This window comes from Teleopsis dalmanni, chromosome 1 (genome assembly GCF_002237135.1).
Source record: "Teleopsis dalmanni isolate 2A chromosome 1, ASM223713v2, whole genome shotgun sequence".
NCBI lineage: Eukaryota > Metazoa > Arthropoda > Insecta > Diptera > Diopsidae > Teleopsis > Teleopsis dalmanni.
Window position 1 is genome coordinate 82,275,745 of NC_051846.1, and position 19,992 is coordinate 82,295,736.

At 30.9% G+C, this 19,992-nt stretch overlaps 1 protein-coding gene across 1 annotated transcript in view; it reads right to left on the bottom strand.

The window, feature by feature from the left end:
* Window positions 1–19,992, bottom strand: part of LOC119670926 (protein embryonic gonad) — a 48,456-nt gene that overhangs the window by 9,304 nt on the left and 19,160 nt on the right. Inside the window, exon 2 of the mRNA XM_038081379.1 lies at window positions 3,244–3,321. Coding sequence (XP_037937307.1) covers window positions 3,244–3,321 — 78 coding nt within the window. The remainder of the gene's footprint in view (window positions 1–3,243; window positions 3,322–19,992) is intronic.

Consider the following 19,992-nt stretch of genomic DNA (forward strand, 5'->3'; position numbering starts at 1 on the left):
CCAAAAAGTCATAAAGTTAAAAAAAAATATATATGTATATAAAAATTCAAACAAAAAATTGTGAAGTAGAAATTGTAATTCCAGCGCAGAAAATTAGTAACGCGCTTCGAGTAATTAAAGCGATCGATTAGAAATTAAAGATACGCATTTGATGACCTTTCCGCGGTGTACAAATCAAAAGTTGTGAATAAAAAAATGAAGGACTATTGCAGAATCAGTTCAGTTCTCAGTTCTCATCGTACTCAAAGCAAAACTAAAATTGACTTTAAGTTTTAAAAGTCGCAATTTGTCAGTAACTGGTTATGGAGTTCTTCTTGAAAGTATACTTAGATAGTTCAGTTTATTAAACCTTCAATAAAATTAAGATTATAAATTATAAATTAAATTTAAATTAAACAAAACCGCTAATAGCACTTTAATGACTTTCGGCTGATTTGCTCGTCTCGACACCTTACCAGTAGCTTAAGTGCAGCAGCGACCTTTATGGTACATCAAAGTGACTTGTTTCATCTACAGCATCCAAACAACGTATGGATGCTGCTTTACGTATTTTTATCTCTGAGTAGGTCATATTGATTGAATACACATTAGACGCTGCTATAATTATTTTAAGGCAAAGGTAATTATCGGTATTTTATATTTTTAAGTATGCATTTTGATCTTTTGCAATTGTACCCACGTTTCGTGATTATACGGTTTGAAAACTGAAGGTACCATAAAAGCAAATGATTTCACTATTTCTGGTGTTTAGTACGAGTAAATATTTGCATTTACTACGGTTCATAAAAATTTTTATTAGGGTACTTAAGATTTAATTATACACATATTCCGCGGAAGAATAGAAAATATATTTGAGTAATTATACTTTTATTTTATAACATATATTCGTAGTCACAAGTGTTACTTTTTCTACCAGACAACTACGTATTTTTATATCTGTTCTAAAGATGCCATTTTTAAAAAGCTTTAATAAACATACAATACTATCCCAACTACTTTTCCTTAATAAGTGAATTAAACTAATTAAACAGACAGGTTATAAGTAGATATATTCCAAGAGTATCAAGGGAATGGTAGGCATCTTATATTAGATAATATAATAAGACTTGATGAAGTAAGTACAATTAGCACTACAATTTATAAAGTAAATTGGACTTGGAAAAACACTACAAATTCATAATTTAATATTGTACTACAAGCTGGACATACGTTTATACATTATTATTATTAGCATTAAGCTTATAAAACTAAGGTATTCAATATTAACATTATTTATGGAATCTACATCTACGTCTTAAATTCCTAATGAAAATCGATCAAATTTACTTCCATCCACAGTGATATAGTCAATAAGTCGGGTTTAGTGCGGTCTGCGAGAAAAATTTAATAGTAATGTATCAGTTACCAACACATCCCGAAACATATACGATAGTATGATTTATTGGTTGTATACAATATCGAAGTAATCCGATATACATTTTTTGATTCGGTTCCGATTTGATAGTCGATAGTTTCGACAAAAGCTTCGCTTCTCGGTTTCTGATATTTACAGTTCAGTTTTGATTGGTGTATCACTATAAATAAGGTTATAACTTTTTTACTTTAGTGTATTTTCTTAGTTTGCTTATAGGTAATATGATGATTTTAAATCTATAAATCTAAAATGAATCTGAGGCAATCTCATTTTTAACAACTTTCATGGTACTAAATGATAAAGGTATATATATATATATATATTGGGTTTTTTCACAGTGCTGCATGATTAGGATTTAGTGGATTAGGGTGCTCTCATCTTAGAAATTGCTTCGTTTTGAACCAGACTCTAAATAAACAGAAGATATTCCATCTATCGAATGAAGACTAGAATATTTTGTGTTAAGAACATTCTAATTGCAGACGGGGTCGTGAATTTACGACGCTGATAACGTTAAAAAGAAAGGACAGATTCATCGATAAAAGGAAACCGGTGTATATTTGAGTGGATAGAGCATACTGAAGAGAGCAACGTAAATCGTCTTTATTAATTTGAACTGATGTACCCTGATTTTCAAGTTATTATAGGTATGATGGTTAGTTTTCTCAAACTATCATTTAGTAACTACTATTACATGATCAGTAGTCAGAGTTGTTTTTAAAACTTTAACAAAAAAAGAAAGCTATGCCTATAACTTTAATCTATTGAATGGTATTACTATATATTTATTTTTTGATTATAAAGCTATTAATTAATGAATAAAAGTTAATTGTGGGTTAATAAGTTGTGATAAAATTTTATGACTGTTGCAATATTTAATGGATCATTAGTCTTCTGTTTAAGTACAGTACATAAAAGTAATATTAATAAAAATATATCACTGATTTTGACAAATGCGAATTCGATTAAAACCATTTTTATGTATAACATTTAGGGCACTATAAAAGGTTTGCATAACCAAATTATATTTATGGGTTTGCAGTTTATGATCATAATAAATTTTTATTCGAAATTATATTTAATTAACTTTGCATGAATAAATGGCAAAGAGTCATTTTATAAAATTCCTAAATATAATTCCTATTTTCCCTATTATAATCGCGTTTGATATACTTGTATAATGGAGGTCTCTGCGGATGCTGCGTTTAATGCAATTAAAACGCATTAAATTTCCATTTAACCGGCGCCAAGAAATAAAACTTTTCCTGATTGCAAATTATTTTAGTGTGATGACGAAGAATACGAAGAATAATAATTAAAAAAAGTATCTGAAATTTATGTCACTGTAACGATATTTTTCAAAAAAATAAAAATAATTTTATATGAAACCAACTGTATTTATTTAATTTAAAGTATTTAAGTATTTAATATTTTGTAAAACCAACTGAGATATGTAATTTCTCATATCTAAAAGTCCTAGAGTTCAAGGAAACTTAATTTGGACTATTAAGAATCTATTGAATATAAATTATTTTTATGAATAAATAATTTACAAATTATTTATTGTAAATTTTTTGTAACTGTGGTTTATGGTTTATTATAAGAAAAATATATCTCTGATATAAATATAAAAACATTAATGTAATAAAATTAAGTAATAATAATAATTTATTTTTGCCTCCATTTGTACTTTAATTAATAATTATTTTTTTTAATAATTTTGTTTAATTTCTCTATAAGGTGCAGTAATTATTAAATATATTGGAGATATTTTATAGTAACACTTAACCGGTACAAATATAATATTAATAAAAAGTTTAAAAACCTACCTTACAGCCTTCACAAGTAAACGCTCCAAAATGAAATCCAGCCGCCGGTTCACCACACACTTTACACAGCTGGTTCATCTAAAAAATTCAAGTTTGTTTCTATTATATTTACTTCAAAATCTATATATAGACTATAATATAAATATATATATTTATATATATAATTATGTTAATAATATTTTATATTGAATACGGTATCGTATTTTTTTAATTATTTGCGCTTAGTCAGGGGAATGAATGAATGAGAGTTTTATATCTAAGTTAGTTAATATATAGTATATTTACCTGTTGCTTATTGACTTTAAAAAAGCCTTTGATACCCTTAATAAATGGTACCTAAAAGATACGCTAAGAAGACGAGGTTTACCAGTATCATTAAAGCCATGTACGATTACTATAATTGCTGAATAAACCATGCAGGGTATCTTTTAGATCATTTGAAATCAAGAGTGGGTACGTCAAGGATGCGTACTTTCCCCGCACCTTTTTATACTGACATTCGACAAAATTAAGAAAAACATTGCGAATAGCAGACAGAGCATTTAAGTGCTTGTCAACAAGTATCAAATAGTGTATAATGGAGGAGAACAAATCAACCCCAAGTTACAACGGAAATAACAAATTCGCCCCGGAAATTATATAGCAAGGCAAGCACTACGATGAAGACCACAAGGTAGTCGGCGACCCGGCGCACTAGCAAGAAGATGGCGGAGAACAATTAAAAAAGAATTAAAGGATGCTCGATTTACTTGAAATGATTTCACAAGAACAGCTCCTAATAGAATACGACTTAAATCGATGGTGGACGCCCTATGCTTCAGAAGAAGTTCTGGAAATTAGTAGTAGTAGTTGTAGAATTAGTAGTGAAGTAAGTTTTTATTAGTGGTGCTCTAAAAGGAGTTCAGGAGATTAATAGTAGTAACAGTATAGATCCTACGAGGAAAATAAGGGCCACAGTAATATGTTATATTACCATATTTATTAAATTTAAATTTTAAGCATTCGGTTCTTATTTCCTTTATTGTTGTAATAGCATGAATGGAAGTTACCTGGGAAAGAAAAATTATCCCTTATCCATTTCTATTTAAAATAATCTGAACATATTCAATATTTTACTTTATTAGTATATAACGTAAGGTATTTGCTTTGGTGATTCAAAGACATTTTTAAGAAATATTACTATTAAGTAATGACAAAATTGATCAAACTTTGAAGGTTCTACACTCTTCACACTGATAGTTAAGTTTCATATTACTTATTTACTATTACAAAGCCCACTTTTCAGACTGTATGAATTTTAAAATTAACACGTCTGATTGGGAATCAAAAGGGTTCCAGTAAAACACAGAAGGTACTAAAATCAAAGAAGCAGTTGTGGATTCATTATCAGATATCTGATATTGCTATCTTCTGATATGTATACTGACGTCCACGCTTGACATAACTTTATCAATGTTTTAATAAGTATTCTTATTTGTATGTACTTATATAGTCAAACAGTAATCAAAATATTATCTTTCTGTAAGTACCATGCTAAGATTCTTGATAGACTGATATAACATGCGGCAACTACTGTTAAGCAAAAACATTAATCCAATTGTTAAAGAAATTTTTCATCGGATTTATGCTTAAAAGACTTTTTTCCATGGAAGTAATTTCTAAAGAGGTTTAATTAATAAAAAATAAAGTTATTGTTTTAATTATTTTTAATTGATCAATGGGCTAATGAGAATAAAAATAAAACCTGGTAGATTAGTTTTTATTATTATATAGTAGTCTATATAACTATTACAAAACTTTTGGAAGTTTGTTTGACTTCTTAATCATGGCGGAGTATTATTACTCCAAAGTGTGGAAAGTTTGTACGCCATTTAAACGGATTTGAAAGCAGAGAAGCATTTCAAATATTTATAAAGGTCCATGCAGACGATAGATAGTCACAATTATTAGTTTTTGAATAATATAGCACACTATCATCCGAAGAATATCGATTTTAAACAATAAATTCTAGAAAGGAAAAACCGAAAAGTGATGCTAAGACGTTATTTAAAAGAGCTAAGATCGCCAGCTGTTTTTAAAGTGTTAGCTACAGTGGTAGAAGTGGGTTATATCAAATTCTTATGGATTAGTTTCAAAGTCAGAGAATAAACATATAAAGTTCTATAAATACTTTGTGAAAAAATCAGAGTTTCCCAAAACTTCTTAATTATACGTCAAATGTGTAAATTAATTTACTAATTTCTAAAGATTTACAAAATTCAGTGAAATTAATTTCGAAATTAATCTATAAACCTACAATATCTGCGATATTATTTTCAGTATAATGATTTTTGTCGAACTTTAAAATAACATGACTAATTAAATCTTAAAGCATATGGGATTAAAACTCCAACTTAATTGGTTTTTCTTTGATGGGAATTATGTATGCTTCCACATTAAAATTAGAAAAAGATACAAAAAAGTTGTTTACAAACAATTCGACTTCTGTTTGTATTTAGTGCAGTTTATACCGCACTAATGTGTAATAATTAAAATGATATTTGTTATTCGAAAGAACAAAGTTTTTATAGGTCTGCGCTTTAATATCAATAGTTGAACAATTTAGTAATTTACTTTATATTTGCTTGATTTTATTTCGCGAACTCACGTCGATTCCTTCTGAATCGACCACCAGGAGTGCACTGAGATCAGAGAAATTATCAATATCATTTCTGTTCGTATCGAGCATAAAGAGGATATTAAATAAAATAGTAGAGGCATTTACAAGATTTACTTAAAACCAAATTTTATGAGGACATTAAATTTGCAATTCGTAGCAATAAATTCAAGTAGAAACCCATAATGCCTCTGCAACATTAAAAGTAGATAATTTGCCCCTTAAAGATTTTTATTTGTACGAGCAAATACATAAAACGATTTTGGATTTTGGCTGCCATAAAATGGAAACCGTTAAACCAAATTTACTCCTAGAGCAATTTGTCAAATGGCAATGTTGCACCTATTTTGGAGTTGCTGGTGTCGAGACTGATGCATTCGGTTGCTGTGGATGACTTGTACACGTTGGATACTTTATGATCCAATGCTGGTATGAAAACATTGCGGCAGTTACATTCGACTGCGGTTTAAGGCCTTTTCTCATCTGTTTTCCTTGTGTCAGTGCCTTGAACTCGTACTATCGAATTGGTTTATATATTAGGTGATGACAAAAAATCATCAGCCAGTTGACTGCAGGGCCGACTTTGTGGACACACTCACTGTGTTCGATATGATTAAACTTTACTGAGGTTGCTTCTTGTAGATGGCAAACGAAATGCACTTCTGGGCTTCATTTCTAATTTTACGAAAATTGATAATTAAGTAAATGTTTTGTCATCAAGTTTTCGTTTGGAAATTATAGTAATTGCCAGAAGTTTTTCTAGTAACATATTAATATAAACAGCAAGTAAAATAAAGGACTACGAGACATGGTTGTAAATCAATATAAGGTTGTGGTAATAAAATGTGTACAGAATTTGGAATAAGTTTCTGTAATTATGGTTCCCTGTTGCAGTTAACATTTTGAAAGCATTCTGTTATACTTCCTTGGTATATTTAAAAATGCATCGGAAAATAGTAAGTGATTCATAAATGCAATCTGCTACATTAGCAATATAAGTGCTAACTCAAGACACAAGATAGGATAAGAGATTTAACATTTTTTATATTAAAGCAGATAAATATTAAAAGTTATTCTTTATATTTGCCACTAAATGCTGTTAGTACCTATATGTCTGGCATCGCTAATCCGATTATGTCAAACGAGTACGTGTTTGAAAGTTAAAAGGTTTGTGGTAAAAGTGTTATTGATTTGAAAATAAGTGAAAAATATCTGGTGGTTTATGTGATGTGTTATTAATATAAAAAAGGTGCTGTCAAAACATTTGTGTGGTTTAGGTTGAGGATGCTGGGAGAGTAGTTTGCTCGATTTCAGAAATTTAGATATCAAAGATGCACCTTGTCAGGTTGGCCAGTCACTAAGGTTAATCACTGGTGGCCGCAAGCTGTTAGAAGATTACGGAAGCGTTAAACATCAACAACATGGAAGTTTGGAATCAATTAAAAAGAGGAGGCTAATCAAAAATCATACGGCTGTTTTGAGTATTTTTAAATACACATCAAATATTTCCTAAAGAATTTTAAATCATGTTATGGTGTTTGGACGTAGACGCTGTGTGCCGCAGTTCCAGTATTTATGCACCGTGGCATCAGTGCGGTCATAACTATCTATAATACGCGTTCTATATTTTGAAAGAAGGCGCTTTCACTCTACGATGTTCACAATTTATATTTTGAGCCTTGGCCAAAATCAATTGTTGTGCCAGAAAACATTGATCCTGTGCAAGAACAGGTACAAGTACTGCAAGATCGTCATGTGACATACTGTAAAATTAAAGGAACCATAGATATTAGTTCCATATATAAAACATTGCATGATCATTTCGACGTGAGAAAGGTTTGTTCTCATTGGATCCCCCAATGCGATACTTGCGTCGATTGGTGTACACAAATGCTTATGAAGTACGAGTACAATAGCGGAGCTTCAAAGGTAGTATAAAATGTATACCATAAGTCGTATAAGACTGTAACAGGTGACGTGTCATGGATATAAACAGTCGACTGTATAGATGTTTTAAGATGAACCAAATTCAACAAAAGTTGTTCACGCTCGAAGCACTTCGAAACAAATGGTCGCCTGTTTTTTCGGGAAAACTGGTCATGTGGCAACTACGAGTATACTATTACAGGAAGATAAAACGGTCAGCAAGAACATGGAGAAAATCAATACAATTACAAATAGAAGCCGCAAATTACTCCTGGAATGAACATCAGGCATGAGTTAGCTATAAGAGAATGATCGAGGCACTATGCTTCACTGGGAGATGAGGATGACAGAAGAAGAAGAAAACGGTCAATTTCGAATGGTATTTGTTTACTGGAAGTCTTCAATGAAATATGAAAGATAAACCATCGGAATTGGATCATTCTCCATCAAGAAAATCTGAGTGCTCACACATCTTGCCTATCAACCCACAACCGACTATTTGAACATTCTAAAAATCGAATTGATTGGTCATGATTTGGTACCCAATGACTTCTACTTATTTCCGAACGTCAAGAATACATACTCGTAAATTGTGTGGGCAACGATTTTTGCTGGCGGGCGAAGCAGAAGCTGTTGTTGCATTTAAAAAGTATGTTTTGGGGGTGTCTGAGGAATTTTGAAAAAAATGCTTTGACAAATGGTTCGAACACATGCAAAACAGTATTAATCATAAAGGAGAATATTTCAAGAAACAATAGATCAATTTTTAACGACAATTTAGTATTTTTTCATTATTAGGACCAAAATATAAATTATGTGAGTATTACCAAATGGTACATTTAAGCACTTTTTCGCCATAGAAATGCATTGAAAGTGTTATAGTGTAGTTTCTTATACTGGAATTAGCGAGTATAGTAGGTTGAGAATATTGTTCGAGGGAAGTTTCTCTCTATGCGCACGTCCTACATACTAACCCTATTTGTGCTCATTTTATTAATACAAATAGTTGGAGTTATTTAAACTTGCGTTTTTCAAAAGAAAGCATCCATTTCATATAAAGAAAGAGATTTTTATATATATTGTTTATATACAACATATGGCGTTGTGTACTCGTATATATCGTATGTCTTATTATTTTATAAAAATTCCGCTGGGCTATGAATATGAATTGTTGTGCATAGTAAATTTTCTTCTTCCTGAAGCTAAATTTGTGTGTTAATAGCAGTATTTATGATGAGCATGTAATAATCCTTAGCACTCAACGCAAATGGCAAACACTTCTTCAGTAGGTCAGAACTGTTCACAAAGCATTTTTTACGTTTTACGTTTTTAAATTTTTACATTAACCTGAACTTTGCATTGAAAAATTTGACGGTTTTGCTTATTTACTTTTTATTTAACATATTATTTTTTATCAATGCTTAGTTCGGTAAATTAAAGCGTGCTTGGCTTGTGAATTTCTTCAGCGTTGATATTGTTACGTTGGATGAACTCTTCCTTTTTTATTTATTTAAATTTTTTTTCGAGTAAAATTTCTCTGCATATGAATGCAACGACGACGACAATGCCAAGAGCCACAACAACAATTGGTGTGATGACCCGCTGGGACTACTATGAAATAGCTGCTGTGGCAACCGGTTTGATTTGACGGAGCTGATACTGCCGTACTGCCGCACTGCCTCACTGTTTCAGTACCTCGTTGCCGGTATATTGTGAAGACTCCACAGATACGCTGTGATCTTGGAGCCCATACCCATAAAGTTTGGGTCAACAAAATAATAAGTTTGGCTTTGCGAAATTTGCCAAAAGAATTTCGCATCATTTACGAATGATGTCGTTGCTGCGGCAATTGAGTTGCAGCACTTACCGTCTTTGTCGCTGTTAATGCTGGTTAAGGTGAAGTTGCATTTCTAATAAAATCACAATATATCTTTTATGGGAAATTACAGAAATAAAAGAAAATCAAATCCAAAATGAGCAGAGATGCAAAGGCAAAAAGTGAGGAACGCAAAAAACAGTTAAGAATTATGAAAAATTGTATGCAAGGTGCAGAATCATGTGAGTCGAGATTTTGTTCCCAGGAATCTATTTAGGAAGTAGGAATATGTGATAAATATAAATACTGTGGGTGGGGTTTCGATTAAAAGCGTTTATTCTTTATTTTTTCTCTTATTATAATAGGAAAATTAAAGAGAATTTTTAAGAAGAAGACGATAACAATCACACTTCCTAATTTAAATTCACAATACAAATATTTTTTTTCCGAAATATTTATTAGTGATAAGTTATAAGTTTATGACTTCTACAGTTCTAAGAGCAAATCAATAAAATTTGCTTTTGTTCATTATTTTACTTGGAAGCCGTAATAACATAGTATTGAAAACCTTATTACAGTCTATGTAAACTGGCTGGAAAATGTATAAAATCCATTCAGATTTCATATAGATAAAGGGATATTGTCATAACCATATATTGGTTGCTATCCAATAAAAAGTTACGATTTAATATATTCAATTCTTTCGATTTAGTCATTGTGGCCGTTAATACCATATAACCAGTATTGATAAAATAATAAGTAAGAAATCTGGAGTCATTTATTTGAAACCACTTTTTCAATCACGTTTTTTGCCTATACAGTTACCTTCTTCATAAAAATTACACACACCCTTTAGCGACAATTATATTATTATACGATTAGTCCATAGGATAACCTATAAGACAATAATTTTTCGGCAAAATTCGATTTATCAAAGTAGTATCCCTTCAAGAGTAATATAATCATTCCAGCGCTGCTCTAACACGTCGATATCTCTCTCGCAAACTAATTCAATTTTGATCTTACAATATGTCTCAGTTACTGCGATGATTTTGTAAATCTCTTTGCTTGGATTATTTTTTTAAGGTCTGTAAATAGATAATAATCACTGGAGACCAAATCTGGTGAATAGGGTCAGTGCGAAAGTAATTCGAAGTGTGATCTCGGTGAAAAGGCCTACTTTTTCTTCATATGAGAGCATTGTTTCGCGATTTCGTCCTTTAAAGGTAACAGTTGGACCACGTAATGATTGTAATTGGTGGTTTCTCCTCTTTAAACACCACCACTATTTTTATAAAGTTAGTCAGTGAATAAAATTTACTCGCAACCCAAAATATGGACACCTTAATCTTGCCAGCGGTTTGTTGCGTTTTTGGTTGATTTATTTAAGGTTCGCCGACTGCTGTGTACTTAGCTGATTTTTGCTTCGACCTTCTTATCTTGTTTCAATAGCTCAAAACATTTCTTAGAATCATCGACACGTTGCTGTTTGTGATCAACTGTCAGTAAATGCGGCATCTGTTTGAAAAGAGCTTTCGCATAGACAAATTTTTATGCAAATTGAGATGTCGCGTTCCTTTGAAATCTTTAAGGTGCCAGTTATCTCTTGAATAGTTTGCCAAATCGAATGTGTGGACTTTTTTGATTTTTTGTGGTGTCAGTACCTTTTTTGCGGGACCGCATTTTGAATCATCGTTATTTTTACGGCCGTATTTGGTTTGAAGAAGCAGTTTCGGAGTACCACCTTATCAACCCAAGCTTTAGCTATCAGGGTGCTTACACTGTCAAAATGAAATGATAAATGCATTATGTACTATTACATAATGCACTATTATTTTGAATCCGTTTCCTAAAAATATAAGTAGTGTCACTTAAACGGCTGTAACAGCTAAATGAGTCATCGTCAAAGATGTCACTTTTTAAAATTTATATGGATTTTTCAATTGTGGTACTGCCATTGTCTCTTCTTCTTCTACTTCTATGGACTTATCAGTTGATGTTAGTATTTGCAATTTTTACATTGATCATTTCACATTGAACAACTGGTAATAACAACTTTACCAGGTATGTCGTCGAATACAACTGTTTTGTTTCTTTTCATCTGTTTGTCGTTTTTCGAAATTAAGCAAAACTGATGTTCGAATCAGCTGTTATGTAAAGTGTTTTGTTTGCATGATTTTTTATAAAATGAAAATTGAATACTTAAATATCTAAATTTATTGTAATTATTAAAAAAAATGCATATAAAAAATAATAAAAGAAACTTGGAGAGTGTGACGAAAGGTTTTAAAGGATGGTAGTAATCTAGAGGAGCTGCTAGGGTCTACGTAAGAATACAAACAAAAGTAATGCTTTTGATAGATTTACAGGACATTCTCGTCTAAATGAGAAACTTTTTAAGATGCTTATAAAATTAAGGACAAATGTTAAGGACAAAGAGTATAAGTCTTTCGTTATCTTTATAATAAAGCATGACAGAAGTTTGAAACTTTAAGTGAAATTTCATCTATATAAGAGCGCTTAGCTTGCCAACAATGGGTAATGTACAAGTTGACTGTTACTAAAAAAAATGAGCTTAAAGGTCATTTCTGCAACTATTTCAGGATTTCCAGTATTGCACATCCACATTAAAATGGTAAAATAGGGTTCTATGGGGTTCTCTTTTATTAACTATATTGTATATAACAGTTATGTTCAAAATATATTGTTCAAATGAATATTTATATTCTTTTCAATTTAAATCTTAATAAATTGAGTCTGTGCAGAAGGCAATAAAAACTGCAAAAAACATTGATCAGCATCTAGGTTTGTGCCCGGTTTGTCCAACCCACAAAACTGGATTTTACGACATCAAAAGGTTTTATGTTAAACATGAAATCGAAATGTATGACGCTATAACAACATGTTCGTCAGGATCAATATCGATTCTGATAAAAATCGGTTAACATGATATACTTCAATATTTAGATATTTTACACTTTAAAGCACGATATCTCGGAAACTTAACTATATGTATACATATATATAGTTTATTACATATAGTGTAATGAAGAAGCTTGCTTAAAATAACTAATTTAACTAAAATCTATTATCAAATAGGCGTGACCGAAAAACATTTATGAATTCCTGCTTCGAAATGTCCTTTAAAGTAATTAATGGATCATATAAAATGGCTTATGATGGTATATGTAGAATATGGATATGGAAATTCGTCGAATTTAAATATAAAATTCACATTTTCTTTCTTACTCTAAAAGTAGGTCATCTTATTATAGAAATAAATATTTTATTATTAACATAGTTATTAGTCTAAGACAATTTAATTAAAACGACTTTGCAAAAACTAATCAACGACAAATTCTTAATTCCGAATATTTTCAGGATTTCAAACCACGGAATTACGCTTGTTTGTGATATTGTGAATCTTTTGCTATAATGATCTGTGAAAATGGAAGAAATGTCGTCGAATTATTATTCAACTATCAATTAACAAATATTAAGTTAATGAGCCTACAAGTTTTAGTGCGAAGCTTAACTGTGCGTCTCCAGGCGTCCACATAGATTCTTCTCCTTTGGAGCCAAATAAATGCTTTTATTACTGTTACGCACACTTTTTTTTGGCATGTGAGCTGCTGGGTTGAATTAAGCATTCTCTTATTCAAATTCTATTTCATTCCATTACTGCTCTTGACTTTTAATATTGGCCACATAATTTTAATTGTTATTATCATTGCAGATTAGAAATTTAGAAATCGGCTTAACTGATTTTTATTGGTCCAAAATATATGAAATGTTTGGCTTCAATATCATAAAAATGTAGGTTGAAATAAAAAATTTTATTTATTCAAATTAAAAGTAAAATCAGTTATGAAAATTGTTCGCAGCTTAATCGTTCTTATAATGCAAAACTATGTTTAGTACCGTCGTATTCGGAAGCCTCTGCAAATGGGCACTGCTTTGTTTAATGGTTCCGTACAAGCTATTCCGTTGATTCTAAATTTCTTCCAATTTTATATGAAACGAAGGCGATTGAGTTTTCTGCGCTTCTGCGGTTTCAATTGCTCAGCCGCAACAGGTGGCATTTTATACATTGGCATGACTATTTTCCGCAGATAATACCCATGGCGTGCATATAAACATGCACTAATGGACACCAGAGGTGACAAGCAAGTGTTGCTAAATTGACAAACATTAAGTTTTGGCGAAGAACAAGCGCAGCAAAAGTAGAGGCACTTCTCATGTGACGTTTCTCAACTCCAGTAAATGCAGGCGCTGCGAGACTGAATGCGGCAAATGCTCCATTAGCAGTGGTTTTATGGCGAAGGTGGGCGTGTACCAACAAGCAGTTATCGTTGTAATAATGATAAATGTGTAAATGTGCTAACATAAGCAAATTCTGTTTGATTTTTATCATAATCAATATAATAAAGTCGCAGTAGAGTATGTTAATGTCGGTTCTTAAGAGATAATAATTCTAGGAAAATTTTTGTAGTGTTCCTTGATTAGCAGTACGAGTTGAATTGTACTTTGGTTCTACTTAAGGTAAGCAATGTATTACATTAGAGCTTATGTTAAGCACTCAATAATCGATCAAACTTCAGGTTCAAACAACGTCAATGTGTCTCTATTGTGCTTGGCTTGAGTGGAGTTAAACGTTTGAAAGGCTTTGCAACACCTTAACTGACATGCTCCTCAGCAACCATTTATGCAAACTACCAATCAATTTTCCTTAGTTTTTTTGACTGAAGTCTCGGCATAGCCAGTAAGTTCAGCTCAAGCATTTGCAGGAGCAGTATTGCACTAGCACCAGATTCAGTAAAAGTAGTAAATATCATGGAATTTCAATCTTGATTTATGACTTCATGACCGTACAATCAAAAGAAACAAAGGTTTTATATGAATTTTCTCTGAATTTGTTACGGTTTCTATTTTATATTGTTATTGCAATTTTTCTCAGTACACTTAATGTGCAGCTAGACCAGCGCCCTGGCATACTGGCACACCAATAAATGTCGCTCTTCTGTGCATACGTCACTCAATCGTGCACTTCTCAGTTTTATGTTTTCAGTTTTCGGTTTCGCTGGTTATTCCCAAACGTCATTTTCAGTCCGGTGATCTAGATTAAGGAGGCTGGCTGACTCCAGTTAACTAGTTGGCAATGGTTTTCATTTGAGCCGCTAACAAAATTGACAATCAGTTGAATTATTGTTGTTAAACAGTTGCAGTCCTTGCAACCGCAGCCGAATTGCTTATAATCTCGCCCGGAATAGGAATTCTCACATTGTTATTTTGGAGTATTTGGTAAAGTGAAATAAATGGGCTGTGATTGCGATTATTTATTTATTTTGTTTAAGTTTTTTTTTCTGTTCTGTGGATACCAAAAGCACCAGAAATTCGTGAGATTTTTTAATGGAATTGGTTCGTGAAGAAGTGTTGATGAGGTCGATGATGTGAACATTGATAACAATGTTGATGATATCAAATTGATGCCAATACGACATCTGGCTTATAGTCGTACACATATATTAAAGAATATTGAGAAATGTTTTGAAATTCTTAAAGATTTCAAAAAATTTTTTATTGAGGTTAAATTTAATGGTCGCAGACGTAGACCGTTTCTCCGGTATGAGAGTAATCAAGTTGAGGGAGTATTGCTGCGCCTGCAGCAGAGGTGCCATAAGAGGAATGCTATGTAAGGCCGATTTTGGTGGTTACAGTGGTGGCTTCTTACATTTAAGCAAGTGCGTAAGGAAATTTAATTTGATTGAAAGTATTCAGGTTATAAGAAGAGGATTGCAAATTACAACATCTATGCAACCAATTGTTTATAGGTTACGCTAATATCATTATAAAATTAAAATATTTCTTGACGCAAACTATAATAGGGATGGAAGTATTCAATTTACTGTAAATGCTTAGCTCTGGCCTTAAGAGGAAATAGATTTTTATGGAAGTACTTTTTTAACAGTTTATCCTATATACTATCTACATTCGAAGGGATGGGTTCAATTTTCGACTTTTTTTATCTCAAAGTTTCTAGCGAGAAATGTAGTAGGAAACGACGAAAAATTGTTAATTGAGGTCAGCGAAAGGATATGTGCTAACCTGTCATCGCAACCCATCAACGACATCGGACAGAAGCAAGAATACGCACATGTATATACAATAATGGATATTGGAAGATATTGATGTATATAATGATATTGATGTATATATTAAATAGATTCATATTAGTTAAATCCAATACATGTTTTAAAGAATATTAAAGTAGAATAAGTTAAGTATATGTAAAGAAGAATATTTTATCACAATTTTAGACAAACGAAAGACGAAACAACTCTTTAATAAAATTGCATTTTTGCATGCACAAGTGACAATACATACTTAAGTGCTACATACTTGCTATATCTAATAATTGAAGCGAATTGTATTCTAGAAGCCAAAAACTAATAAAAATATTGAAGAAGATATAATTGTAAATAAACTGTACAATACTTAACAGTTCAATTGAAATAATATTGAGTATTTCATTATCTTTGATTTTTAATCATTTGCTAAACTGTACAAAAAATTAATCCTTATGAATATAATCTCAGTAATAAGGTAGATATATAGTAATTAAATTTCTATAAAGTTTCTTTAAAGTTTGAAATGGTTATAACATATAATCCCTAATTAAATGGCGATTAGTGATAAGCACATCCTTTGGTGAGGCCGATAGAAGTAGGATAAGAAAAGGAAGCATGGAGAAGCGATTACAGAGCATTAAGCAAAATGGAGAGTATCGGTTGTATAACCTCTTAAGTTTTCGGGAGTTCTCTGTAGTTAGTGACTTTATATGGTTGCTTTTTCCCTTCCTCTCAATCTTTTGAAGAAACCTAGCACTTTAATTTGTGATCACATAGGGGACATGTAGTGTAATGGATATAACTCTAAGTCATGAATTCACATCAACTCTAAAAGTTATCCTTTGATTTGGAAACAATAGTGAAGAAAACCTAGTACAAATATATTTTCAATATTTTTAAGACGTTTAAGATGTTCAAGACGTTTTTGATAAAATGCCATGCGTATATGTTTTTGTTCCACTGTTAGAAATAGCTGTTCCGCGTACTTACAGTTCTTGAACCTAAAAACTTTAAGTACAATACATTTCACTATGTCTGAAAAAATGAGTAGGATTTCTTCTAGGAAGTCCACAATCTTTCGAAACCATATCCTATACGTTTGTAATTATTTCTGGTGCTGATGTAGTTATTGAATACTCTTCAAGTGGTTGTAAATTATGTCAAAACCAGGCCTTTGCTGGTTTATTGCCTTTGAATTATAAAGGTTTTGACTACTGCACAATTGTTTAGTCTACTTGACAGAAAATGTACAGATTAACAGTTCAACATAAAGTTTTGGCAATGTTCTTACAGAAGATGAAAGCTAAAATGGCGTGTTTAAATTTACATGTAGATGGCGCTTCGCGATCTTATCAAACGAACTAGTTCTTACAAAAAATATTAACTATATTAATATTATTAACTGTATATTATTTTTTTAAAATTATTTTACATCATTTTTTCAAAAAAAAAATTTTCAATTTTACTTTTATTTTTTTTTTCAAAGATAAATAAGAGCAGTTACGAATTTTCTATTGCTGTTTTTAAAATAATTCGCCATAATTTTATTAGAGAATTTGCAATTCTAAAATGGACCAATTGTTTATCGCAAATATATGAATATGACAACTTTCAATAAACTCGTATCCCAATAATTTGTGTGTATGAAAATTATATAAAATTTTAAATCCAACCCACCAACTTCTGCTATTGACGTTAGTCAACTGCGGTGTGTTGCTTTTTGTTTTTGTTTTTCCATTTTAAATGAAACTCTGTTGTTGTTTGTGTATTTGCTAAACAATAAAATTTGTGATCACTCAGCCACAACTACAATGGCGATTTCATTGCAATAATATGAAGAAAACACATACACATACACCGTGTGGGGCGCCATACTCACACTTAATTAACACAGCAGCAACAACAACAGCAGAAAAATCAAAAGCTAATAATTATGAGAGAAAGAGAGAAAAAAATGCTAACTATTCGAAGTAACAAGTGAGAATTTATTACATTATTTTTTGTGTTTCATAAATTTTTGTATGCAAGATATTTTTTTTTTTGTTTTGCTTTTTCAATTGGCAGCAAATAGAGTGCTTACAATACAATACAAAAAAAAAAAAAAATTGAGACAAGCATTGCCTTTACTACGTGTGGAGGTACGCTGTTGTTAAAGCTCTTTTATTTATTTATTTAATTTTTTTTGCTGCCACTGCCAATTAAATGAGTTTTTTATTTATTTATTACACTTGCATAGATGCAAATTATATGCAAGACAATTTATTATGAATCTGTAATTTATTCATTATACAGGGTTATTCAACTATTTGCTATATTTAAAGCTATCGAAGCTTTATCGGCTAATATTTAACAGTTGTTGTTAGATTGGTTTCTAGTGGAAAAAAACACTAACAATGCAAATATTTTGAAATAATTAAGATATTTAAATTATTGTTGGAATTTTAACATATACAGACATGATTTTACAATTATACAAGTCTTAAATTAATCAATTGTATACAAATCAAATTACAATAACTCGATAGTTTTTGCGATTATTTTCACCACGAAAAAGATATTGGTAAATTATCGATATCTTCAGCACGAGAAAAAAAAGCGATTATTTTCAAATTACTTTTTGAGGATTTCAAATGAGTAACAGATTTATATTTGATACTTGATAGATTCTGTATATATACTAATATATATTCTATACATACTATTTATATATTCTCTATGTACTACGTTCAATTCGGTACACAAAATTTTTTTTTTTTCGTTTTTGTGATACTTTTTGAAACTGTCGCATCTATGATATTACCAGTTAGGTAAAACTATGGTAAAACAAATTCCTTGAAAATAATCGTTTTTTTCTTTCACGAACATATCATCACCTGTCGCGAAGACAATCTTTTCGACTGTATTAATAGGAATTAAAACAGACAGCACTATATATATTTATTAATATTTTTGCTGCAGTAAATATGTCCGACTGCAATTATGGATTTTGACAGTGTATTTACAACCCGTAATATTACTTTAAATGTTATTGTAATTTTTTAACACACTTATATTCAAATTATAAGAAAAAAGACAAATGGAAATTATAAGACATTTTCGGATATTAAAATCTGATTACACAGAGAGCGTGTTCTTCTTACTTTTAATCTTTTATTAAAGTCGCCATACTGAAGCTTTTATTATAAATATAATATTAATTTTTATGTGGTAATCTTAATTTTAAAGAGTTAATATTTATTGAAGAGTTAATATTTATGTAGTAAGTGTAACTTCTTTTGTTTTCGTATTATCAGAATGGGTTTCAACCACTCATATATCGTTAAAAAAACCATACATTTTAACCATACATTAAAAGAAGCCTAACCACTTTTCATACTCGTTTAAAATACAAATGTCCTACGCATTTCTATCCCTAGCGGTCTCGGTTTAGATATATCCCTATATTTCGGTTTATGTACCGGAGATCGTTATGAGAAATACTAACCTTTACTTTTTTAGTTTATCACTTTTTTTACTTCTTTAGTTACTTTGATTGATAAATAAGTGGAAGACACTTTGAATCATGTGTTACTTTTCGGTTAAAATGGGCATCATATAATCATCGGATCTTGGGAATTCATTAAAAGTTGTTGCGTGAATACTGCCAGGCTTACTTTAGTTCTCTCTGATCAGTACTTTAACTTTACTTAAACTATACTTTAACTTTAACAATACTTTAACTACTTACTGTAGAAGTGGTAGATGTTTAAAGGAAAAAGTAATAATTAATCATTTTCTCTATGTATGCACAATTTTTGGTTCAGCAGAAACACCTTGGGGAAGTGCTTTTTTGATAGTTCATCGGCGAGGATGAAAGATCTGTTAAGTTTTCTAAGATGTTTGAAAGATGTTTGTGAGGAATATAGTAAAATGGCGAAAAATCGAAAATCTGCTCATCTGCTACTGCCACCAATCCGTGATCCAGTAAACTTAACAGTCTAAGTCTCTTGGTTCCTGTTTCCGAAAACCAATTACTTAACCTAATTTAATGTTTGACTTTTGGCAATAAAATGTTACACTGTCTCTTTATTTTCATAGTAGTGGATATAAGATACTTAAATAGTAAAAAATAGAATTTACAATACTAATAATTTTAGTAAATGCAGTTGTAATTTTATATTACTTAAGAATAAAATAAATAAGAAATAACTACACTGAGACTTATTTCATTTGAATGCAATTTA